This window comes from Festucalex cinctus, chromosome 5, assembly GCF_051991245.1.
Source record: "Festucalex cinctus isolate MCC-2025b chromosome 5, RoL_Fcin_1.0, whole genome shotgun sequence".
Classification (NCBI taxonomy): Eukaryota; Metazoa; Chordata; class Actinopteri; order Syngnathiformes; family Syngnathidae; genus Festucalex; species Festucalex cinctus.
This window is the reverse complement of record NC_135415.1, coordinates 16,705,348-16,731,540: the sequence shown is the minus strand read 5'-3', so window position 1 is coordinate 16,731,540 and position 26,193 is coordinate 16,705,348. Positions and strand designations below refer to the sequence as shown.

The 26,193-nt window shown below is 39.0% G+C and overlaps 2 protein-coding genes across 2 annotated transcripts in view; both read left to right on the top strand.

Annotated features, from left to right (window-relative positions):
- The first annotated feature begins 1,450 nt into the window (after positions 1–1,450).
- Positions 1,451–12,686, top strand: rhobtb2a (Rho related BTB domain containing 2a). The gene is made up of 10 exons (XM_077522715.1): positions 1,451–1,887; positions 4,199–4,400; positions 4,515–4,618; positions 4,684–4,869; positions 6,000–6,940; positions 7,746–7,864; positions 8,246–8,396; positions 8,505–8,593; positions 8,746–8,851; positions 10,051–12,686. The coding sequence occupies exons 1-10, from the start codon at positions 1,826–1,828 to the stop codon at positions 10,254–10,256; spliced, it is 2,166 nt and encodes a 721-aa protein (XP_077378841.1). The 5' UTR covers positions 1,451–1,825; the 3' UTR covers positions 10,257–12,686.
- A 522-nt stretch (positions 12,687–13,208) lies between these two features.
- Positions 13,209–26,193, top strand: part of pebp4 (phosphatidylethanolamine binding protein 4) — a 54,053-nt gene continuing 41,068 nt past the window's right edge. The window contains exons 1-3 of the mRNA XM_077521463.1: positions 13,209–13,360; positions 13,788–13,891; positions 14,610–14,745. Of these exons, the coding sequence (XP_077377589.1) occupies positions 13,358–13,360; positions 13,788–13,891; positions 14,610–14,745 (243 nt within the window). The 5' untranslated portion in view covers positions 13,209–13,357. The remainder of the gene's footprint in view (positions 13,361–13,787; positions 13,892–14,609; positions 14,746–26,193) is intronic.

Sequence of the window (26,193 nt, the reverse complement as noted above, 5' to 3'; positions counted from 1 at the left end):
GTAGGAAGGGCAAGGCAAGGCAAGTTTATTTGTATAGCACATTTCATACACAAGGCAACTCAATGTGCTTTACACGAGGAAAGACAACACATAAGCATCAAGAAACAGTAGTTAACATTCAGAGGAAGAAAAATAAATGAAAATAGGTTACAAACTAACAATCTTAAAACATTATTCAACAAACTTTAAAAAATTTAACATAAGGAAGTTTAAAATAATAATGATAAAAATAAAAATAAAAATAAAAATAAAAATAAAAATAAAAATAAAAATAAAAATAAAAATAAAAATAAAAATAATAATTAAAAAAACACTTAATTAAAGCTGTTTAAAAGTCCCTAATCAAAGGTATAAGAAAAAAGCAAAGTTTTTAACCTGAATTTGAAAGCATTTACACTCGGGGCTGACTTCACTTCTGTTGGTAGCCTATTCCATCTGTGTGCAGCATAATAGCTAAATGCAGCTTCACCATGTGAAGTAGAGTTCCATTCTGATGACACTGACATACTGCAAAATCAGATGTATAGGCTAATATTCAAATCATTTTTTTCCCTCGGTAACGATGTACAGTAGTCCCCTGATTTGTTGGCAACCTTTATATTACTGGCCAGCCAGCCACCCCCAAAGACACCGAGTGCCAAAGACATTTTTATCATTTGAGTAATTCTGCTGAGTCCGGAATTGTCACCCATTTCTTTGAATCGGCTCTAGTTTTAGAGAGATTGATATTTTTTTGGGGGCAATTAATGGATTGATAATTCATTTGGGCACATCAAACTAGGTCTAGAATAAGTAAATCACACTTAAAAACTAAATGGTCAACCAGAGAGTAGCTATAGTTGTATGATGTATACAATGTAAAAATGATCATTTGTGATGATAATATATTTTATAAACACAACAATAGGTGACTAATTACAGCTGTATCAAACATGCTAGTAGTCGTATTTAGCCTTTATGCTATCAGTTAATCAAGTGTTGTGCTATGCGTTGCAATTAACCTAAGATAAATTGGGAGGCCATTTTTTTCAAGTGTTTACTTTCATGGGTAGAGAGAGGTATGAAGATAACTAAAGTATTAGCATCACCTGGTGGTGCAGGCTGAACATTGCAGCAGTGGTTTTGAAATTGGTAAGCACAACAGTTTTGTTTTGTTTGTTTTTTTAAATAATGTACAGCTGAAAAGAGAAGTTTTCATTGTTCTGTATCCAGAAAAATGTAGTAATTGTCTTATGTAAAGCTGCGCATGAACCTATGTGGCCATGATGACGCTATTGGAGAGCTAAGATTTTTTATTTTTTATACCTTTTACTTCGCATTAAAAAAAAAAAGAAAAAAAAAGAAAAAAAAAAGTTTGCGAACCATTGCACAAGTGCTTGTTGAGCTTGGTGTTTAGTTTGCCAAGAGCGTTATGTCACAATGAGCTGGCATGTGATCTCCAAAGCACCCTGCAGAGACCGATTAAAGAGCATGTGTTCCTCTTTCTAGGCCACCGAGGATGCGTGGAATGAGATTGATGGCAATTTAAAGTGGATCACTGTTTAGTAATGGACGGGTTTGACTATCCCTCCCTCCCTCTCTCTCTCCCCTGCCTATTATTAGCCACGGAGGCCGAGTGCGTGGAGGTGGATCCATCCACATGACGGTCACGGCGCTGCAGCTCTGTACGGAACACCGGCATGAGCTCGGCGTACGTCCTCGCCAATCGGAATTATTATAGTAGTATTGTGATCCAGCCGAAGTAGACCGTTTTTGAAGCCTCGACCACTCCGCCCACGAAGATGAGGTTAAACAGGGGTTGCCGCCAGGTGCAAAGCCGCATCCGATGGAGTCGTGCTTTGTGTCTCGTCCCTCCACCAACCCCATGCGGCACTTCCTCGCCTTACGGTAAGCAGGAAGAATAGCAGGAGGCGGCTTTGCATGTGTTTGTATTTACCTCTTAATGTTGTTTTTCTGATTTCCTTGCGGTGGTAGCAGATAAACACGGCCAAGAGTGAGTGACGGGCGTGTTACATAACGCGTAATGCAGCACAGCCTCATGACGAGAGAGACGGTGCTTGGAGATGGCAATGTGATCGTCTTGACGTGCTTCGTAAACGAGTTTTACCCCCTATCACATTTTGCATTATCATTGAATTCATCCGGCCGTACATACTGCGCAAGTCTATTGAGCAGAATATGAAATATATTGGCGGGATGTTTATGTTTATATTGAGTCAGAGGGCCCAAGGCATGATCACTATAGGAGATGTTTTATAATGGGATGGCACCTTCAGTGAAGTCAAGATTTGAATGAAGTCTGTTTTTTTATTTATGAATGGCTGAAGATGCTTTTATCCCTATGGAGGAAAATGATCAACAATGCAGAATACATTTGTAAACAGAGCCTCTAGCTGTGTTTTGGAGGTGTTGAAATTAAAGAATGCTGTTAAGAACTGTACAGTAGTCAAGCAGCAGCTCTCTGATTCAGACAAAAATAGCACCATTGACAATGACTAGCCGAAACAGACCTCTCTCCCTTTCTTTCATCAGAACAAGGACTGTCTGTATCCTGTGCTCGCAAACATAAATTACGTCGGCTTTCCATTGTAGCTCGGCCACAATCTCCATTGAACAATTCCAGGTTGAATACAAAGATGAGCGTCTGATAGATGCTGTGACACAAGGGGAAAGGCGACAGTTACCTTGGAAACCAATCCTGGCTCTGCAGCCACCATGTCCAGATGCACAAATAATCAGTTTACTGTATATTAGCCCCAGGCAGCACAGTGGATGAGCAGTTAGCACACCCGCCTCATAGTTCTGAAGTTAAGGGTTCAAATTCAAGATCAGGTCTTCCTGTGTGGAATTTGCATGTTTGGATTCTTCCCAGAGTTTAAAAGAGGTTGTTTTTTTTGTTTTTTTTAAAGTTAATTGATGACTCCAAATTGTCTGTTCGTGTAAATGTGACTGTGGAAGGTTGTTTGTGTATATTTGCCCTGCCATTGCCTCGCAACCAGTCCAGAGTGTACTCTGCCACTGGCTCAAACTCAACAGAAAAAAAAAAATCTTAAAAACTTAATTGTCATTTATCGTGTGTTTGAATGTGATTGGTTGCGTCTGAAACTGAACACAGCCACATCCCATTTAAGCATCAAGTTTGCTTCTGCTCTTTCCTTTTTAACATGACAAGCTGAAAGTCACACACATAGAGTATTTATTTATGTGTATTTATTTATTTATGTATTTATTTATTTATTTGCCATCCCTAGATCTACCTTCGTTAATTGGTTGAAAAAGATATTTTACTCACAGCTACAAGGGTGTGCGCACTTGTGCAACAAAATTGGAGTCTGGCAGTTATTTTTACGTCTCCTCTCGAAAAGATTTTTTTAGTTGTACAGATTTCAGCTCACATTTTACGGTGGAAAAAGTTTTGGAAGGACTTATCTTGGTCTAACTTTTCATATAAATACTGGCAGTTGAATAAGGGTGTGTAGACTTTTCATATCCACTATGGTACCTACATATAAAACAAAACGTCATGTTGATCATACCAATGGAAACTGGGGACACTGTGACACAGGAAAGGCTCTGATTGCTTGTATAATACATTGCCTAAGAAAATTTTAATAGCATGCATTCAAAAGCACAATCGATAATGCACACATTTCCCACAAAAGGTACATCCAATTTAAATTGAGTTTGGGTGTTGTGCGGCCACTTCATGGTGTCAAGTGAACCAAGGAAAAGGTCAAACATGCTGAATTCATCAGACTATTTTGGGTAAAACGGTGGTCTTCATACTAATTTGGAGTATAACAGTTCAGAATGTTACTAAAAATAGTGTCTACACAGTTAATACAAGTTTTATGATGGCAACATTTTAAAAATCTGAACTTACTTTATTTTTGTTTTAAAATTGGAACAATTTGGAAGTCAATCAGCATTTCGCGGTTGTGGATTTGTCGAAACCTGCATTTTCAGCGTAAGAGAGTGGTTTCTATTTATCTCTGCTTGTCCCTTTAAATTCTAAATTGTGACATTACGTCAAGGACAGAGGACTTGTGAATGGGAAGTCACGAGACCATTCACCGCTCTGTGTTCCAGAGTGTGCAGGAGGAGTCACATTGTCTACTACCCACATCGATCCACGTTCAATTGAAGGATGCCTCGTGCACTGATGCAACATTCTGCTTTCGTCTTTGTTTTTCGACAGCTCACATTTGACAGATTCTGATATGGACTATGAGAGGCCTAACGTTGAAACCATCAAGTGTGTGGTGGTCGGGGACAATGCCGTGGGAAAGACCCGCCTTATCTGTGCCAGGGCCTGCAACGCCACACTCACACAATACCAGTTACTGGCTACACATGTGCCCACGGTCTGGGCTATAGACCAGTACAGAGTATGCCAGGAGGTGAGGATGCTGACTCATAACATCATGATGATTATTTGAATGAATTCATCTTTGTGGTTGCTCACTCTTGATTAGGAAATGTATGATTCAATGGCATAGTTGATCTTTTTAAAGGTTTTGGAGCGCTCCCGAGATGTAGTGGATGATGTCAGTGTTTCCCTACGTCTCTGGGATACTTTCGGAGACCACCACAAGGACAGACGTTTTGCATACGGCAGGTGAGGTTAAAGGGGAACCGTCCATCCATTTATCCATTTTCTGAAAGCATTTTTCTTTCTGTTAGGTCCGATGTGGTGGTACTGTGCTTCTCCATTGCCAATCCGAACTCTCTGTATCATGTGAAGACCATGTGGTACCCCGAGATTAAACACTTCTGTCCCCGTGCGCCCGTCATCCTGGTGGGCTGTCAGCTGGACCTACGCTACGCAGACTTGGAGGCAGTGAACAGGGCACGGAGGCCTTTGGCAAGGTATGACGCAACATTTAAGACTTGGAATAAATTACTGATGGCCAATTAAGATATTAAAGCAATGAGATCATAGCATCGCCCAAAAGCAATTAAAGGTTCCACTCAGATTGCTCTGATGTCATCTCTATACTCTCTTTACCGCATCTAGCTGACAGTATTTGTGGTAAAGGTTGAAATTTTGGCAGCTATATACGGGCATGTCACAAGTCTTTGTCACTTAAAGTTACAATATCTGACAATGAATTTTTAAGATTTGAAAAAACAACTTTTATTGTTATGTATGAACACCCCCCACCCAAAAATAACAACAAAAAAAACAGTGAATATAATATAGTGAATTTTAATTAAATTATTTTTAAAAATTTGTGTATTATATATATATATATATATATATATATATATATATATATATATATATATATATATATATATATATATATTAGGGGCGTTAAAAAAATCGATTCGGCAATATATCGCGATACTACAGCACGCAATTCTCAAATCGATTCAATAGGCAGCCGAATCGATTTTTTTAACATCCATTTTTGATGGAAATATATTCAACAAAACGTCTAACTTTCACACTTTAAGCATGTTAGAATGTTATATTAATGGAACATTAAGCCTGAATTTTTTATTTCAATTCCTGTTTGTTACATACAGTGGCTCACAGTTATAAAACTGAAGTTTCAGATCAATAAATAATACAATTTCATACAAATCTTACAGGGAACATGTACAAGTTTACTGAAAGGTATTTTCTAAATTGAGTAAAAAAATAAATAAATAAAAAATCGCACCAATCGACTTGTAAATTCATATCGGGATTAATCGGTATTGAATCGAATCGTGACCTATGAATCGTGATACGGATCAAATCGTCAGGTACAAGGCAATTCACACCCCTAATATATATATATATATATATATATATATATATATATATATATATATATATTTTATTTATTTATTTTTTTTAATTTAGATTCACCTGTACGTGCAAATCCTGTAGCGATTTTGTCATTCCTGTAGCGTCAAATCCTGTAGCGTCACGTCAAAAATGATACTTGTATTATCATGGACGGTAATGTATCACAGTCCTAGTTTGATTCATCTTTTTTCCTTTTCAGACCCATCAAATCCAATGAGATACTTCCACCAGAGAGAGGCCGGGAGGTGGCCAAAGAGTTGGGAGTGCCATATTACGAAACCAGTGTTGTTGCTCAGTTCGGAGTCAAGGACGTCTTTGATAACGCTATCCGAGCTGCGCTTATCTCACGCCGTCACCTGCAGTTTTGGAAATCTCATCTCCGAAATGTGCAGCGGCCGCTCCTCCAGGCGCCATTCCTGCCGCCAAAACCCCCGCCGCCGATAATCACTGTGCCGCCGCCCCCGACGACCACAGAAGAGCACCCAGTGGGTCTTCTGGAGGACCCGCACTGTGCTGATGTCATCCTGGTGCTGCAGGAGCGTCAAAAGATCTTTGCGCACAAGATATACTTATCGACATCCTCCTCAAAGTTCTACGACCTGTTCATTATGGAAACGCAAAACGAGGAGAGCGAACGGCCCTCTCGGGGTCCCCTCTCGGGCCGAGAGCTGCTGATGCGTGCCGCCAGCTTCGACGTGTGCGAGAGCAGCGACGAAGGGGACCGGGCCAACCTGAGAGCCTGCACCAGTGACGGAACTCTGAAAGACTCGGAGGGAGGCCGCCGGGGGCGCTTGCTTTCCTCCTGGAGCCGAGCGTTTGTCAGCATCCAGGAGGAGCTCGTGGACGACCCCATAACGTACAGCCCCAGGCCGATGACTGTAGTTCACATGGACCAGTCCATGCAGCTGGGACCCTTTCGAGCAGTGCTTCGCTACCTGTACACGGGCCAGCTGGACGAGAACGAGAAGGAGCTCATGCACATTGCGCACATCGCCGAGTTGCTGGAGGTGTTCGATCTGCGTATGATGGTGGCAAACATACTCAACAATGAAGCCTTCATGAACCAAGAAATCACCAAAGCCTTCCATGTACGCCGAACAAACCGAGTCAAAGAGTGCTTGGCTAAAGGAACCTTCTCTGGTAGATACAAAGGTTTTCTATTATCTTGCCAAAGTGAGGCAAATTAACGCATTTCATTTTGTCCAGTCTTGTGATCATTTTGTCTCTATCCTTAAAGAGGAAGTCAACCCTAAACATTTGTTGACAATAGTATGTTAAATATGACCTCACTAGTCTAAACATGACATTCTGATTAATATTACATTTGTGGAATACGAGTTATGAAGCAAAAGCTAGCCATTTTTATCCATGTCAGGGGGCAGCCATTTTGCCACTTGTTGGTTACTGAAGATGACATCACAGTTGCTAAATGACCAATCACAACTCGCCTGTTTTCTGAAGCTGAACTGTGATTGGTTGTTACCTAAGATGTCATTTTCACTCGACAGCAAGTGGCAAAATGGCCGCCTTGGATAAAAACTGCTGGATTTTGATGCTTAACTCATATTCCACTAACACAATATTAACCAGAATAGCGTTTAGACTAGTGGGGCTGCATAGAACATTTTGTTGTCAATAAATGTTTGGGAGGGTCGACTTCCCATTTAAAACTCATTCACTATAGATAGTACAAATTGGTTGAGATTGGTTGTGGTAATCTAGTTTTGACCGGAGGCAAATTTAGCGGCCACACATAAACAGCTGATTTTGTGATTTCCGCGTCGGGTCAACAAACAATAACAACTCAATCTGAAACAAGTCATTATGCCATATAAAAGTTGTGCTTTGGCAAGGTAAGACAGTTGTCCTGTTGCTGGCTTTCCTGAGTTTGTGTTTTCTGACTCCCGTTAAAATAACAAATTGGTGTGTCGTCTTTGTCGTGCAGATGTAGTTTTCAGGTTAGATGATGGAACCATAATGGCCCACAAGCCTCTGCTCATCTCAAGTTGTGACTGGATGGCGGCTATGTTTGGCGGACCTTTTGTGGAGAGTTGCACCAAAGAGGTAAGATGGAAGAACTCTTCTATGAAATAAGACCATTCATTGTTTATCCAAAAATGGCCTGCACTTGTTGATGCAAATTAACAGATTCATTCTACTATGCTCATCATTTTTTACTTATTAAACTCCATGAAGTAAACGTAATTACTGCCGATTTGAGTAGCGCACACCACAGGAGCAAATTTCACAAGTAGAACACCACTCAGCTGTGTGGTCTGTGTACAAAGTGTAATTTAATTAGAGGCTTGCAAATGTGTCGTAATAGAATTACTCCGGCTTCAGCGGTTCCGTTTCAGCTGGTAGAAAAAGGAAAGATTTATTGTGTGTAGCTTAGCATGTGAGGTTGAAAACCCTCTGAATGTGTCATACTCATGGATCCCCAAGGTGCTGTTCCCCAACACCACTCGCAGCTGTATGAGGGCTGTGCTCGAGTATCTTTACACGGGCCGCTTCTGTTCACGCACTGACCTGGATTCAATGGAGCTTATTGTTCTTGCCAATCGTCTCTGCCTCCCCCACTTGGTTGCACTTACAGGTAATAATTTACATCCACAATGTAGTTATTGCCACATTAGTTAATAATTGCTATTTCGATTGACATTGAGTGGCGTTTGCTGGCTTAAATGACGAACATATCTTGCAGAACTCTACACAGTAACTGTGCTGACAGAGGCAGCAATGATGGGTGCTGACATTGATGGAGAGGTTTTAGTGTATCTGGACATGGCCCAGGTAATGCCATACTCTTTTCGTCATAAACCAGTGGCAGAACTCTCTTGTGGAAGTAGGCATTATGTTGCCCAGCGTATTGTATCTGTACTGAAGACAACTGCCTGTGAAAAATCAGAGAAAAGCAGTCATTGATCTGTGTATGTTCTATGTAGTTCCACGGTGCCCAGCAGTTGACTGGCTGGTGCCTTCACCACATCTGCACCAACTACAACAGTGTTTGCCGCAAGTTCCCCAGAGACATGAAGGCCAAGTCTGCAGGTAAGGACCTAAAATACCTTCTCATTTAAATTCAATGCCTGTCTGGCATGTGGAAGTGATAATAAATCCCCTTTTACACTGGGATTTTTTCCCCCAACATTTCACCCTGTTTTCATAGGAAACTTATGTTTATTTGTTTTTTGGTTGTTGTTTTTAATAATTTTTTGAGTCGACTGCATAAAAGAACTCTGACATTGCACAGGATACAAGATAACATACTTTACATTCCACTTTCAATGATTGTTGTTTTTAGATTTCAGTCAAACATCAATATATTGATTCTGGGAGGTACTCACCCCAGATGAATGATGTATCATAAGGACTAAGGTCAGACTGGTTGGTACTTCATCAGCACTGTAGCTGACCCAACAATAGCTTTTTTTTTTTTTACGTATATTAAAAGTGAGTTCATATCAACTAGGATATAAGCATCAATATATACAAGGACCATTGGTAGTCTAGTGTTTCATATTCTGTGTCAGTAAACTTTTAAATTTTAGTGTATTTTAACAATCTAATTGAGAAATTCCAATCTGGGTTTAGAGCTGCTGATAGCACTCAGACAGGCCCCCTCAGTGTAACAAATGACCTGCTTTTAACAGTTGATAAAAAGGGGAGGGCGCAATAATCATTTTTGTTGGAGCTCAGTGCTGCCTTCAACACAGTTGGCCACCCCATTTAGCTGGGATAATTGATTAGCTGGGTGGGGAAGTTGATTTTACTCTAGAGTGAACATTTGCCTTTCTGATGTCAGTTGCTGGATTGCTCACAACTTCTAACAACTCAAAAACATACTACAGTAATCCAAATTTAAAATCTAGCCTTGTTTTGTTCACTAATTTGGAAGTTGGATTCAGATTTTACCTTCACAACCCACATCAGTAAAGTTGTCCAATCATATTCCTTTCATCTTTATCACCAAACTCGACCATTAATGGTCGATTCATCCTCTTATTTTCTCCAGATTAGATTATTGCAACTCACTCCTCTCTGATATTAGTCAAAAATCACTCTTTCTCCTCCAACAGCCAGGCTTCTCACTGATCCTATAAGAGGCACCACATTACCCTAATTTTAGCATCACCTCATTGGCTATCAGCCGGTTTTAGAATTGATTTTAAGATTCTACCGTTTAAAGCATTGGTACTGTAGGGAATGACTGAATGAAATCATAGAGTCATTTCCCCTTGCTAATGCAGACAACCAAGACTACTTTGAGAAGCATCGCTGGCCACCAGTGTGGTTCCTGAAAGAGGACGACCACTACCAAAGAGCTCGGAAGGAGCGCGACAAGGAGGACTATCTTTACCAGAGGCGCCAGTGTAAACGCAAATGGCTTTTCTGGAACCTTCCCTCATCCCCTAACTCAAACTCTTCTTCTTCTGGTTCTTCTGCTGTCATCTGAGCAAGGGGGTAAGGAGCCCATGCCCACAATGGGGGATCTTTGAGGATGTGAAGACGTACAACTAATTATCTACTGTAGCTGCACAGGTTTTCCTCCTGTTTGTTTGCATTCAAATACAGTAGTCAAGTTTTCAAGATCTGCTTAATTTGTCCTGTTTATTCATCATGGTGCCCACAGGACTGCAGTGTCACTAAAAAAAAAACAACAAAAAAAAACAAAAAAAAAACTGTTGCAAATTACCCAGAATTCAAAAGAGAATAAAAGAACTTTTCATCTGTATGATAATGATTTTCATCGATCCTGAACTGATAACCAAGTGCTGCTTATTAGCTGCAACAACCAGCAAATCAACACAGAACATGAGTCTCAGAGATATAGCACTTTGCCCTTAAGTGTTTGTACAATCTACCACACAATGAGTACAGTCTGTCATCAACAACAGGATCTTCGCTTGTCGACCATGCTAACTAGAATCGTGTGGAAATGTGGCACGTGTGTTACTTTTCTTGAATGTTTGTATTCACCTGGCAGAGCTAAAAGTGAGTCTTGGAGTCGCTCAGTATTTATTATGTGTCGTGATCTTGTCCGTGGCCTCAAAAGGGCTGACGTTTACATGAGTGCGTTCATTGTTGTCAGACACAAGGGACCCCCAATGGTAATTTCTCACACCTTGCACTACAGTGTTTGAAATTGTCATGTCGTGTGTGTTGTATGTTTGTTTTTGTAGGGTAAACTGCAGCATTACGTTGATTTTGTTGGGTGAGCAAGGGAGGATTGTAAATTGTACATTGAATGTTAGATTAACTGTGTTTAATGTGCAGTTACAGTATATTGTGCACTGCAGGCATAAAGCAGGACAGCACACTATAACGGATTAATACGTTCCGGAATATAGACTTGACTAATCGTTTATGTGCAGCTACTTACTGTTGTGGAAAAATGACCCAATGACTCATTCTGCTGGCCTCCAGTGACATTACTGTGATATAGTGTAGTATAACTTCAAAGTAGAGATGTTTAAATGAGACGTACATTACACATTTCTATGAAGATTATATAATAGAATCAATAAAACACTTTGGGTTTATTTTTATTATGAAATATTTTGAGTCTAAGATGGGAAAGGGAAATGAATGAAACTAGTGTCTAAACCGACGTGCTGCTCGCACCGTATCATGAATAAGGTATTCTAATGACTTCACAAAAAAAACTGAAAATCCATTTGAATGGGAAAAATCTTCCCCGCCGCTGTCGTACAATGAAAAGCATGTATTTCCTCTCTCAAAGCAACAAAATTTCTTTGTGTTAAAAAAGAAGCTGATAAAATACATATACAGTACGTGCTTTTCATTGGACACAGCAACAATACTGCATGTGAAATCCAGTTGAGACTCTACATTAATGTTAATGAATAGTTAATCAGCGGAATAATAGATATTGATATTGTTTTCCCCAGTGGTGTATTTCATTCATGAACATGCATTTAATGCCTCGGCGTATTGCTTTTAGAAAAACTTCTGCTGATGTTTTGCATCAATGACACCTCACGCCTTAATGTACAGTATCAGTGTATGGTATTGAATGTAAAGTAGTGTTACTTCGTGGGTATCAATGTTCATACTTCAGAATGTGGATGTCAAGCAAATGGTGTGCAGTTTGAGTGCTTTAGTTTGAACTCTGCATATTTTTTTTAATGCTCACAACACAAAGCAAATCTAATATTCTGGCCAAGAAGAAGCTAAGTTTAAAAACAACAACAAATCAGTTTGCAGCATTAGCCATCTAATGACTGCAGGGACCTAAAATTAGTTTATTCCATTGACGCTTGAATTATTCCATTTAAGAAAATGGTGTGACCATAGGAAATTAAACTGGAAGTCGAAATTGTAAATAACTGCAAGCGATATGATCTATTGCATATTTAACAAAGGTTTTCTACTGTGCATATTGAAATTTCTGACTTTGAAACTACAAATTTACACTGCTTTGTAGTAAAAGGTTCTATTCAAATGACATGAATCATTAGATGTGTAGATAACATCAGGTGAAATAAAAATAAAAAAGATAATCAAATTCATTCTAGGGCCCTTTTTGTGTTTGGGTGCTAATATTGCCGCTGCAGAGAAGCACAAACCAAAGGGAGCTTAAGCAGCACCAGGAATATATAAATATATATATATGCTGCACAATCACTATTGCATAGTTTAAGAGGCCTTGTTTGGAAATTCAGAAAAAAAAGAAACTTAAAAAAAAAAAAAAAAAAAAGAAGTTGAATGTTTTCTCAGTGTTCCAATCCTAGGTGACGTTTTCCTGAAGTCATCAGGTGGTTTTGGTTCTCAAAAAGCTCTTTGTATTGTTTATTGATCTGGAATTCTGTAGCATGTGTTCTTGAAAATATGTAAATAAATTTACTACATGAACAAAACTGAACATCTTTTGGAGTCTGTGTGTATGAGGTCATTATATTATGTAAAGCCCACAAGACACTTGAATTTTGTTTCTTTAAAAAAAAAAAAAAAAACTTAAAAAAAACTTTCAGTTAAGTTTAGTGGACACTTTCCTTTTTATTCTGAAAAATAAAGCGCAAGATGCGTGAAAAGTATAAACCAAAAATACTCGGCTGGGAAAATGTTGTATTGCACCCATCCCACTCACTCATTTATATGTGGAGGACATCATTTGGCAACAACTTTTGAACCCAATGCCCTACACAACAAGCCAACGTTGACTACTACCATTTTCCGTGGCTCTCTGTCCATTTTCAAAACTACGACTGTACTGTACTTTATATTTTTAATGTCTTCGTGATAAACAACCCAACTCTAGCATTTATGAACACTAAAATAGCTACTATGATATAATAATAATAATAATAATAATAATAATAATAATAATAATAATATTTAGTGTTTAGATTCGTACGTCTAAAAGGGGGTGGGGACTCTGGGGAGGTTGGCGGAAATGGTGGAAGGTAGACTCGGTCTGTTTTGAGGACAGGTGCGAGTTCACTGGCTCATCAGACATTTGAAACCTTGCTGGCATCCTGAACGCGTCGTCGCTTACAAGGACCAGGCTCGGAAGGAAGAAAGAACTTCAACGCGATGGTATGAATATAAATCGCATATTGTTTATGAAAGTTATTGAAAATTCTGAGTTTCTTCGCGCTTGCATAAACCTTTTTATAGAACACGAGTTGTAACAGCTGCTGTTATATTGCCTGCCTATCCGTTTCGGCTTGGACTTTGTTTACATTTCCGGGTTTCATTTTGCTCCTAGCTAGTTACGTGTCAAGCGCCGGGCTAGCAATAACAAACATGCTGCTATAAATGACAAATGAGATAAACATTCTGCTAAGCACTGCTGCCACTGACACACACATTTCACACAATAGTTGTCGACCATTGCGTTAAATAGTCGCTAACAGTATTCAACAGGTGTCACCACAAGTCCCTGAGTCACATACAGTAGCCTACTGTAAGTCTAATAGTTAGACGCTACTAGTAGTCTACTATTTTGCCATCTATTGTGCAGACTTTGCTTCCAGTCTTCCTGCTCTTATGTTGCTCAATGTGGGGGTCTCACCACGTGGAGGTCACAGCAGATACCCTGAGCTTTGAAGATGCTTCTTTTTGCAGGTAAGTACTGTAGAAGAAAATACATTGTGCTCATTACTTTGTGTAATGTAGTCAATCTGTCTGTCTGTCTGTCTGTCTGTCTGTCTGTCTGTCTATCTGTCTGTCTGTCTGTCTGTCTATCTATCTATCTATCTATCTATCTATCTATCTATCTATCTATCTATCTATCTATCTATCTATCTATCTATCTATCTATCTATCTATCAGTTTATCCATCCATCCATCTATCTATCTAGTTAAATCCAGTCAAACAGTTAGGTACCCAGTATTAAATGGAGGCTCAGAGGGGATCGAGTCCCTCTCTTTGGGATCACCTCCTGGTAAATGTTAGGCAAGCGCCCGAGACTGTCCATTTTTCACACTTGTCTTCAAACACATTTTTATTTTTTGACTTTTGCACTGTATTGCTTTTAAAGTGTGAAAGGTGCTGTATTAATAAAGGTTTAATAAATTGAAATGTTGTTAATGTATTTGTCCTGTAACTGTTAAATTGCACTATTTAAGAAATTATTCTGATTAAATTGTGTCCTTTTATCTGTTGTGGCTGAGGAGGGTTTGTGCATTATAATTATCCTTTCAAGTAAGATGCAGCATATGATAATGGTGCTAAAAGTCATCTTCTTCTTCTTCTTCTTCTTCTTCTTCTTCTTCTTCTTCTTATCATCATTATTATTATCATTATCATAATTATTAGTCATTCTTTTTCTGTTCATTTAAGCAATGGTCTGGAGGTATCATACCCAGAGCTGCGCGTTGACAGTTGCCTGATTGTTCCAAAGGATGACAGGAAACTTCGACAGAAGCTCACCACTGAATGGGGACCTCCAACTATTACATACCCTGAAGCGCTTGGGGTAAGATAATCAATGTGCGTGTGTCTAATCTAATTGAATAACAGTAACCATAAACCGTGACATCTCAGATAATCTCATAATGTCTTAAAACTTGTTAAAGAAAAGACAATTTTATAGATGTCCTACATGGATTGCAAAAGTGCAAACTGTCTACATGGTAAAACACAACAGTGAACAACTATGGGACGTTTAATATCGTTTCAAAAGTGAAAATGTGCATCCCACTGTTTGAACACCAGAGTGCACTATTGTCTAATATTTGTTGCCACCTTCTGTCCCAATCAACTCCAGACGGTGGTGCTAGCACTTCATTGTACCACAATGAACAATGGTACTGTGATTTAACTTTTTTTTTATTCTTTATTTTATTTTATGCATTCTTTTATATAATATAATTTGATTAGCACACATTTATCTAAAAAGAACAGTGCAGCACTAAACTCTGAGTCTAAATATTACACACAATCATTTTTAAAATGCAGGACCAAATTATATATATATATATATATATATATATATATATATATATATATATATATATATATAATTGAATCAGTTTAAAATTTCTGTTTTATGCTAGATTAAAATTTTAGTTCATGTATGCTTGTGTTACAGTTTGATAGTGGCAGCTTAGGGGGACTAGGGGTTAACATTTCTGCCGCATAATTGAGATGTCCCAGGTTCAAATTGCAGCTCATTTCTCTGTGCAATTTGGCCTTCTTCCAACATTCCAGAAAAATGCATGTTAGGTTGATTGGAAATTACCCAGGGGTGTGAATATGTGTGTGAAAGGTTGTTTGTAGATTGCATGCGATTGGCTGGTGACCAGTCTCGGGTGTGTGCAACCTGCCCCTCGATAAAAGTCAGCTGCGATGGGCTCCAACTCACCCACATTCTAAGCACTTTAGAAAAAATAGATGTCAGATGATATCTGTCCCCTGTCAAATCTTCCAGGTGACTTGGTCCTTAAAAAAAAAGTCGGGTAAAGTAAAATGTTTTGCACTTGACTAGAATTGCTGTACTCAGAAGATAAGTGTAATTTTCTATTCATATGTTTTTGTGTGTTGCAACCAATTGAGAGCATTAAAGTGCTCTATTGAAGTTGACGTGAAAAAAATGTAATTGAAATCCAGCTGGATGTAGGATCTCCTCTGTGGATTCAACAGCTAAGCAGTTCAGTTTGAACATGATCTATTGCCCAAACACCATTTGATCTATGGTCCTATAATACTGTCTGGACTGATTCACTGTTATGAGCAGACAGCAAAACGCATTACACGTAAAAAGAAATCAATACCAACTTTATTCGCTTTGAAATGCAGTTCCCCGTTTCCCTGACACTCGAGCAAATTGGCGCAATTGAAGGACTGTGATTGTCGCTTGTATTGTTGCCGTGCCAGTCCACCACGCGTTCTGTCAACGTGCCACTGCTATTCTCTGCCACTCAGCCTTGCAACCCTGTGGCAGCGGTACAGAATAGTAGCTGGCTGCTTCGGCTTGAATCCACCCACTGTTACACCCACTTTAATGCTGAGAAAGGGAGGCATGCCTGCTGAGTAATTGGAATGGAGTGCAATAGGCACTAGGCCTATAAACACGCCTCTAAATACAGTGCAACCTCTTAAGTCCAACGCTTTGAAATTGGAGCTAACCACAAATTATTGTGAAAAATAGGCTTTGGGTTTTGGATGTTGGCTGTCATGTGAGGATCTCATGCTCACCTGACTGGACTGCATTTCAACCAGAATCAAGGGATTAACTATGTGTTTCACTTTTGTTTGTGTTTGTAAAAAAAAAAATGAGAAGGTGAATATGAACAGGACGTTTGTTTAGCTGTGTTACTGTTTTAAATTGGTAGGTTTGTACTTTTGTTTGCACTGGTGTTCATTTGAGGTCTTACCAACTGTTTTTGTGAACAAAGAACTGGTTTGTATCTTCTGACAGTTGCTGTGCATTTGAGTCTCCTCTTTTTGCAGTTTTGGACAAGACAGCACAGAGCAAAAATTATTGAGACTGCTATGTTAGCCTCTCCTGCTAGCTAGCTAGCTAGCTACACACTGGTTACCTTCCATACAAATCACTTATCAACAAATGTAGTGTGTTGTGCTTGTGCGCTATGTTATAAAGTTTTAAAGTTTATTAGTGGCTGACTTCAGTTTACATTTGTTAGTGTTTCCATAAAAGTGATTTTACTAGTAATAACATTTTTTATATTTCTTTTGGTTTACTTCAGTTTTCCTTTAGGAATTATTCCAAATATATTTTAGCCTCAGTAGTGGTAAGTAAGTTTTGTTTTGAAATCAGAATAAACTCAGCTAATCAAAGGCTAGACAAATTATCAAAACTATTCCATAAAAATGGTAAAGGTGGGGCAAAAATGTAAAAAATAAAATAAAATAAATAATGACGGTAGTAGAATTGGAGGAAATTATTAGAGATGAGGCTTATTGTTTTTAATACTTTGGTCTATAGACTCAGAGGTGTATTTAGTAGTGTTGTTCCGATACCGTTTTTTGGCTCCCGATACCGATACTCAGCTTTGCAGTATCGGCCGATACCGATACTTAAGGGGTTTTTTCCTCAACATGAAAAAGCTGTCCTGCCATTGGTTCAGAGCATTCAAGAGCCAATAGGATATCTTAGATCAGCATGCAGTGAACATGTCACATATCAGTGAATGTTGTGCACGAGCAAGACACAAGATGCAGCATCCAAAATACTATATTGGTTGGTTGGAATTGGAATTAATGGTATCGGCATGTTACTTATGAGTAGTCACCGATACCGATACCACTGTTTTTATGCAGTATCGGCACCTCTGCCGATACCAGTATCGGTATCGGAACAACACTAGTATTTATTACTTTGGCCTACAGGTCAGCTCCAGAGAGACATCATTTATATCTCAACAAGTCTAGTTTTATTGTAACATGGGTTGCATTTGCGCCTATCATAATGGAACGCAAAGTTGTAAATGAAAGTCCTAGAACACACAAACTTTAAAGCCACAGTTGTCAGGATCAAAGCCAAAAGGCTTTCAAATGTTGCCTTTCTCTTGGTAGACGTTTGGATGGATGGAATGAGGGTTTTAAAGCATGAGTGTGATTAGAGCTGCCTCAATATGATGATCTCTTGAGCTTCTAATAGTGCTTTTTTCCTCTGTCTCTTTCTTTGCTGCTTTTCGCTCTCTGTGAATGATTTTTATGCTTTGCTAAAAACGTGGGGGCGTTGAGAGAGGATTTAAATGCAACGATCCCCCTCCTCTTATTTGTGTGTGTGTGTTTTGTTTTGGTGAATCTCGGCGTTCTTTTCTGCGAGCCTCTGATGACGACAGGGCAGCTTTAAGCCTGGCTGTGCCCACGGCAGCCTGCCGTCTCCGTGCTGCCCACTCTCCCCCGTGTTGGCATGCGGGAGGCGCGAGGGTGGGGTTCCTCTGTCATTCCCAGGAAAGCCTACACGTCGTCCACCCATGCAGGATTCCTGATAGGCTCCCATGTTGGGACTACAAGAGCTCACAAATTGCAAGCTTCTAGCACTGTATGGATTTCCTTATAGCTAGGCTAGCTAATATGCAGGATATTTAGACATGATATATTCAGCTAAACAAGTGAATCACGTACTGTAATGTTTTCCAGCCGCCTGTTTAAATCCCGCTTCACACGAGTGATGCGACTGAACTGGACAATCGCTAACAAATCATGATGAGCTTGCCAAGGAAAAGTGGACTGCCCTGACTTCATGACATCTCTCCTCGAAAGATTGTCTCATTCCAAGATAGCCACTAACTAGCAGCTTTCTCACCAATAGAGAGATTAACGCCACACGTACGAATTTAGAACCAAAGAAGCATTTTGGATTAAAGTTAAAAATGTCACTGAGATTCAATTTTATTATGGGTAACCATGACCTGGATGACTGAGAATCCAATCAGACATCAGTATAAGTGTGTTTATGTTGGCATCTGCTTGGTTAAAATGGCTTCAATAGTCATCCATCCATCCATCCATCCATCCATTTCTTGACCGCTTATTCCTCACAAGGGTCGCGGGGGGTGCTGGAGCCTATCTCAGCTGGCTTTGGGCAGTAGACGGGGTACACCCTGGACTGGTTGCCAGCCAATCGCAGGCTTCAATACAGGATTGATATTTAATTGATTTTATTGTTGTACTGAGCATCCAGAAGCTTTAACACTTATCGTCTTTGTCAACTCTATTGAAAATATAGACGTGAGTCTGTGAGAGAATAGTAACAAGTCAAAGAAATTGATCTTTTTGATTAGACCATTACAAAACCTAATTGGATGTTAGCACCCCCATTCAGTTAAGGCAAACCTGGCATAAACAGCTGGAGATGCTATTTAGTAACTTCAATGGCTAGTAACCCTAAATCTTTTTTGCTTCACATATAAACTATATCAGAAATTGCACTCCTACTTGAAACAAAGGAGGAACAAGTCTACTGGTGATGCTCACGATAAAATGCAATCATTATATTAAAATTTACCTACAAAGTTTACTGAGGTTGATAGCATAGACATGGAGAAAACAGCAGGTCTTTATTGGATATAAAACGTGAACTGTGCCTCCTGATTATTATTCAGTAGTCTTACCTTTTCAATTCATATACATTGATGGTGAGCTCTGTTCAAACTCATAATGTGCAACTGATGCTTAGATAAACATGCAAGATTAAATTTCTATTTTTAAGAAGTACAGAAACGTAACATTTACCAGGCAATCATTTGTCGACTGCTCGATTATGCTGTCACACTAAGACATACCTTTTAGTGATCAGGTGATGTGACCCAAAATATCAAAACTTTACTTTTGTGTTAATTTTTTCCTGTTTAAGAACATTTCAGTCCTCATCTAAACTCTTATGTTCATAGTTTGCATAATAACTGATTTAAAACTAAATGTAGACAAAACTTTGAGAAAGGATTACTGTGGTGCTTATGCTTAAAACTGGGCTAATTTATTTATTTTTCTCCTCTTGACAGCCTCTTTTCTTTTACAAGCGCATAATCCTGAAGTGAAGTGATCATGTGAAGTTTACTTTAAGACACACATGCATGGCTTAGTGGCACTTTGCCCAAAATGTTTTGTGGTCCGGCACAGGGTTTAGTTACACTTGTGTCCCAATCCTCTGATTCACCTTCTTTAAGAACAGCTTCGGGGCTGCTCATTATGCTTAACGCGCCATAATGCCTTCCCCTTCATCTCCTCAGTGCTCTTATTGTCTTAACTCTGAGCGAGCGTAAGAGGAAAACGGGTTAATGCACATTTGGCAGATAAAACAAGATTTTTAGGCTCTTTTTTTTCTTTCTTTTTTTTCCCCTTTTTTTTTCTCATGGGGAAAGTTTTTCATTGGGAAATGATTCTCAAAACTTAGATTATTCTATTTGAAATTGTTTCTTTGTCTTTTTGTGTAATTGCTGTGGTATCTTTTGACATTCCAAGTGGTGCTGCTAGCAATCAGTCCCATTGATGCATTGATTAACATAAGGACAGTCGATGATAAAACTGCTTGGTCTATCTGTACATTACAAGCATAGAAAATGATGCGCGGATTAATTGGTAATCCACTTACATTATTCGTTCTGGTTCTCATTCTTCATTTCCTTTCAGAGCAACACTCTCAAATCAGTAAAAACACGACCTCCTATCTTGATGTAGCAAAATACCTGATTTAATTACCTTGAAGGACTCAACAAAGAAATTATTTTTTCACTTGGGAGATCTTTCAACTATCGCCTCCTGTTCCTCCGTTCAATGCTTTTGCATGTTTGCAGCAGCAGATTAACAGTTTCAAGGCAAACTGTGACCTACACAAATATGACTAAACGGGATAAGACGGCTCTCGAGCATCACTGTGACCAGTGTGTTTACCATGATTTTGTTGTCCTGAACGTTGATGTTTATGAATTATTAAGCAAATGGTGGGATGGTCTTAGAATCAAGAAGCTTAAATTGCAAAATCTCAAATAAGCCTCCATTCCTACTAGCCAATCACATTGAATTTTGGTGGGCTTGTTTGTTGATCACCTCAACTGAGTCACACGACACCCCTCCCCGAATAAAAACACTAGAGATTTAGGTGGCTTTTCAGAACGTGTATATCGACATTTATCCATCTTAATCTTCTTAACATATTAAAGTGATTTTTTTTTTCTTCTTTTTTTTTTTTTCTTGACGCTGGAGTGGCTGAAGCTGAAAGCTTAGCACTCCTCATGGCACTAAGACCTTCAAGGCTTTGTGGACATCTTGCGCTGTTGAATAAGAGAGAGGTGGGCACAACTCAACCTGCTTCTCCACCACTGATCCGTGCCCGCTGTGAGGCCGTTTTCATTTTGATTATATATTTTTTATCGAATCAGTCATTAGTCCAACTGTTGCACGCAGTCAGTGTTCTTGGGTTCGGCTCTGCCAGCACTGCCCACACTATGGTGTTGGAGGTTTGGAGCTGAAACGAAAGCTCACAGAGTAGGTGTTTTTGCAGGATGCTTTCTTTCTTTCTGAGAATGTCAGGAGAGCTATCGATAATGAGCGATGGCATGATGTACTGTAGTTGAATGCCATTGCTAGAGATTAGGGCTTTTTTCAGATACTGTAGATGATGCGTTTAACCTTTTCTATCGCCGTGACACAAATCTGCATATCCGCAGTGACTGTTCCAATGTGTTTTTCTTAAAACACAATTTCAGTGAGCAGGCATCTCAAAGGTCCCGGTCAAACTCAAATCCGGCTCGAATCCTTATTTGTCCTTGTGCTCTGTGGAAGTGCCTCGGGGATAATGTGTTGGCTCATTGCATCAGTAGAAGTGAAGTTTACATGTGCTCATTGTGGCTGAAGACTGACATGGTATTTAGCCTCATGTCTGTCTGCGTTAAAGTGGAGATGATGGGGTCCGATGAATTGTGGCAATAGTTCACGCAAAGTACAGCATTAGTTATTAGTCTGAATTGTTTTTGTTTGTCTGAATATCTTTGTGTATGTAAATTGATGGCTAATGAGCTGTATTCCTCATCCCACCGTTCCCAGGTTGTAGTAACTTCAATTTGTGGTTCTATAAAACATGCAATGCAACAATTGCTACTTTTAGGAAAGTGACCTGTACTTTTGACTGAATATCCAGTGTTTGTGTTAAATTGTATCTTCCCAAATATAAAATGTTATCGAACACAGCAGCATCACATAGATGAGCACTTCAAGCAAACCATGAGTGCTTGTTTCTTTTCATGTCACAGCCAATAGAAGAAATTGATTGGAACTGGGTGGCTTTGGACTGGATTTTCTTCAACCATCATATTTTTTTCTTTAACAACTGCAGATTACATTTTTTAATTTCTTTGTCCAAATCCTATCGAGTGGTATTTCAGTTTTTTTTTCCTTAAAATGAAAAGTTGATATTGTTGGAGGGATGTAAAAAAAGACTTTTTCATGTGTGCAGGAATGTAGATTTCTTCCTTCCGTGAAATCCTAATTGTGCCTTGGAGGCCTGCTAGGCTATCTGTGCTCAGCTCAACAGGATTTGAGTGTGTGTGTGTGTTTGTGTGCGTGCGCACGTCAGAATGTGTCTATTTGCTTCAGTGTTCATATAACCTCTTTCATTGCACAAGATGCAGAATTTTCTTTCTTTTTTTTTCGTTTACATTTGCCGATAGGCTGATCCTGTACATCTCTACTTTGATTGTTTTTTTTTTTTTGTCAAAGCTATAGAAAGTTTTTTTCTTTTCTTTTTTCTCTATCAAACATTTGTGTGAGGCAGATTTCAGGCAATGCTTTTATGGTTGATCTTGTCGATGGCGCAAGTTCATAATTTATAGGAAAAGAAAATACCTATTGGGTCACAACAATCTGTCTGTGGTATTTCTTGAATTATTGCTGTACTTTTATGCAAATCCAGGATAAAATCCTGTCTGCCTGCAGCAACATATCCTCCTGGATTCCGTCTATGTGAGAAAGGCAGGTTGTGGTTGACACTCAAAAAGGAATTGCGACGACATATATGCCAAGATTATTGCTGTAGTCATTAATTGTTGCCTGAAAGGGGATAAGGATTACCACTCCTATAGAACACTCTCAACACCTGTCCTTCCTTAGATCTAGCCACATTACATTTTTTTTTCATATTTCAGTATCAGTTCAAGTTGGCAAAATAAGAGGCTGATTTATTCAAATGAATCATCGGCGCTGGAAATGATTCAATATGTGCCACATTCAGATGGGTGATATATTATTCCCTTGGGGAGAGGCAAAGCTGGAGCTGTTTTATTTGTGCTGTCTTTATCAGTGTGTCAAGCAGAAAGGCTGAGCTTGTTCTCTATGAATGGACGAGCCCTTGAACCATAAACCTGTACCTCCTCTGATAACACTTTCTGCATTGTGATTACAAGTGCCATTCTCTGTAATGTCCTCTGTGACAGCACTAAATATATCAACACGTACGAAATGATCTGTCAGATGATTTTTTTTGTTTAGTTTTTGTTTTAATTTTGTATTAAAACCACATCAACACTAAAGGTTGTCAGTCCGGCACACACATTGCATTTTTAAAAGCCATACAGAGGATTTTGTGAAAAAATATATCTTATATATTTTAATATATCCATAAGCTTTGCTTTTTGTGCTTGTTAAATGAGTTTTTTTTCCCCCCAGCCTTTGAGCTAAGGCGAGCATTTTTATATTAGGAAAATCTCATGGCACCACCAAATAAACTTGTTATGACTACTGAAATGATGATCTCATATCAATTTACTGACAAATGACTTACTGAAAACTCTGCACCTATTTAATTAAACACAAAGCTGAACTACTCGCAGGATGCCATGGCCTACTCTGTTCTGTTGATGGCAACAGGTGGATGTGCAGTACTATTATAAATTCTGCCATCTAATGGTTCAGACTGCCACTATACATTGCTGGCATAGTTAAAGCGGGATTATATATTTGTAATTGTAGCAGCCGCTAAGAGTGTTCCCTGAATTAGTCAGAGCCCAAGTGATGACATGGCCCTGATTGTCAGACGGGTGGGCTGGTGACACTGGAACACAGACGGTGCTTGTCTGTTTGAAATATTCTCTTTCAAGCTTCCAAGCCTTGGGCAGTCCTCCCTCCTTGTCTCCCAACACCCAGCTTCGCCCACTGAAACAAGACTCTTCCATACTGGAAAATCCGGCCCTGTCAACTGGCAGTCTGGACTACGTTCAGCTGACACAGTTCCCCCCCCCCCTTCACCACCCCCCTCGCTTAATAATCACTAGAGTTTGCCACCCCATGTAGATGCCTTTTGGTCGGCATCCATGGATGGCGTCAATAGCATCTTCCTACACAACAGTAACTGCGCGGAGGGCACTAGCAAATGTGGGAATAATTTACACTTTCTCACTGTACTACCATCAGAAACCATAATTAATCATGATAGAAAAAATGTGGAAGCCATCTTGGCTGGTGAAACACGCAGTGCCTGTGAACAGCCCTGACGCCTTGAACCGCTCCGAGGGCCAAATAGAAATGGGTGTCAAGAGTACTTACAACTAAATTCGCAGCAACATTTTGTCTGCGATATAATGTGTAAATTCTTAATCTTCCATGCATGAAACAAACTGCTAGTAAGGTCTAAATGACGACACGGTTTAAATTATAAACAATATTCGTCCATAATGGCTTTATTGAACTCTTTCTATTACATATAACTGGCAGAATTGCACATGTATACGTATTAGCATGAAGTGGGGAGCCATTTTATTGTCAGGGGCCTCTGAGGTCCACATTGTCCATCTACCAATTTTCTATAGCAGTAGTTCTCAAACTTTTAGAGTACTGTAATATTATCGTAAGCCACTGTAACACTGTACAGTTAGAACAGTAACAATGGTCTTGAAGGTAGAAAAAAAATCTAACTAGTACTTGTATGACGAGCCAATTAAAATACAACTGCATCAAAATTGTCCATTATTAAAAAGATTTTTTTGGAGATTAAATAAATTATTTACCTTTTTTTTAAAAATAAACACAACTGAACTATAATACGTAATACATTCATTCTTTTGCATACAACAAGAGGGAACCCACGTATGACACGTCACTGTTCCATATTGCTTGTCCTCATTAACTCATTTGCTAAAATACGTTCTATTTTAAATATTACCAGTGTGCGAAAGACATATTTGTACTTTAAAAAAAAAATATTATTATTTATTTTTATTTTTATTTATTTTATTTTATTATTATTATTTTTTTTATACTAGAGCATACAGAAGGCTTTGATGCAGCCTCTGAACTGAAGGTAACGGTTGAAGCAATGCTAGTTATTACAAAAACGGCCAGCAGGTGGCAGCAGTGTAAGAGATCAACCAGGGCCATGTTGCAACAAGCCGTTTTCGCCACAGTTTTAAACAGATTTGTGAATAATGATGAAACTGAGCTATATTCTAATGCTAATTGCTACAAAATGGAAACAGACAGAAATATACTTTTTTTTTTTTTTTTTCCCCCCCTGATGAATTAAATCAAAATCAATCAAAATCCAGTAAAACAGCAGGGAGTGAAGGGTGTTTGCTTCAGTGAAAAATGGCTGGGAGCGAATGAGTTAAGGTCATAGGTGAGCTTGAGTGGAGTCTATACCAGCTGACTTAGAGCAAAGATAGCCAAACAACCATTCATGCTTACATTCACTGTCTTAAATTAGCCTAACATGCAATTTTTTTGTAATGTATGAGTAAATTAGAACTCCTGCAACCACAGGCAGAATATTTCAACTCCCCACACAAGAATTCCAACCCAGGATCTCCTGACTGAGACAGGCAAACGTACTAACTCGTTCGCCTTGCTGCAGGGCTGTACTAAATTCATGAAAAAGTTAATGGTGAAAATGTTGCTTGTGTATTATGACCATTTTTGGGTTCAAAATGAAGTTTTATTTTTTGTTTTTAGAAATATTTGTGTATATCTTTGACAAGTTGACAACTTTCTTTAGTCTAAAGTCATTATGCTTTTGAATCAAAGAAAAAGTATTAGATGTTGATGGAACAGCGTGCTTTGATTTCATAGCATGCTGCTTGCTTGACAAGGTAATTATGGACATGAGTCTCAACATTATAATTTGCCCTGTTTGATTGTGCTGTGTTCTGATCGGCATAACTACCAGTACATGTCAAAAAATATGTTGACCCCGTTTAGCATGGCAGGATATGAAGTTCATATTCCTGTGCGTTCTCTCTCGAGTACCTGATATTGGTAGTTACCGTGCTTGAGCGATTGAGGGATTCGCTTTCACGGCAGTGAGTAGGTGTGTAAAGCATCTACCAGAAAGTGTCGGAAGCCTCAGCTAGCAAGATGGCATCCAGGGTGACTAATAAGCTTAACATGAGCACGGCTGTGGTGAAAGAAGTCTTCAGTGTTGAGAGAAATGCAGAAATTGTTCCCTAGGCTGATACTAATTCCTTCA

Coding starts and splice junctions, on each gene's coding strand:
- rhobtb2a (XM_077522715.1), top strand. CDS start 1,826: ATGGAGTCGTGCTTTGTGTCTCGTCCCTCCACCAACCCCATGCGGCAC. Junction 4,401..4,514: donor AGTACAGAGTATGCCAGGAG/GTGAGGATGCTG, acceptor ATCTTTTTAAAG/GTTTTGGAGCGCTCCCGAGA. Junction 4,619..4,683: donor AGACGTTTTGCATACGGCAG/GTGAGGTTAAAG, acceptor TCTTTCTGTTAG/GTCCGATGTGGTGGTACTGT.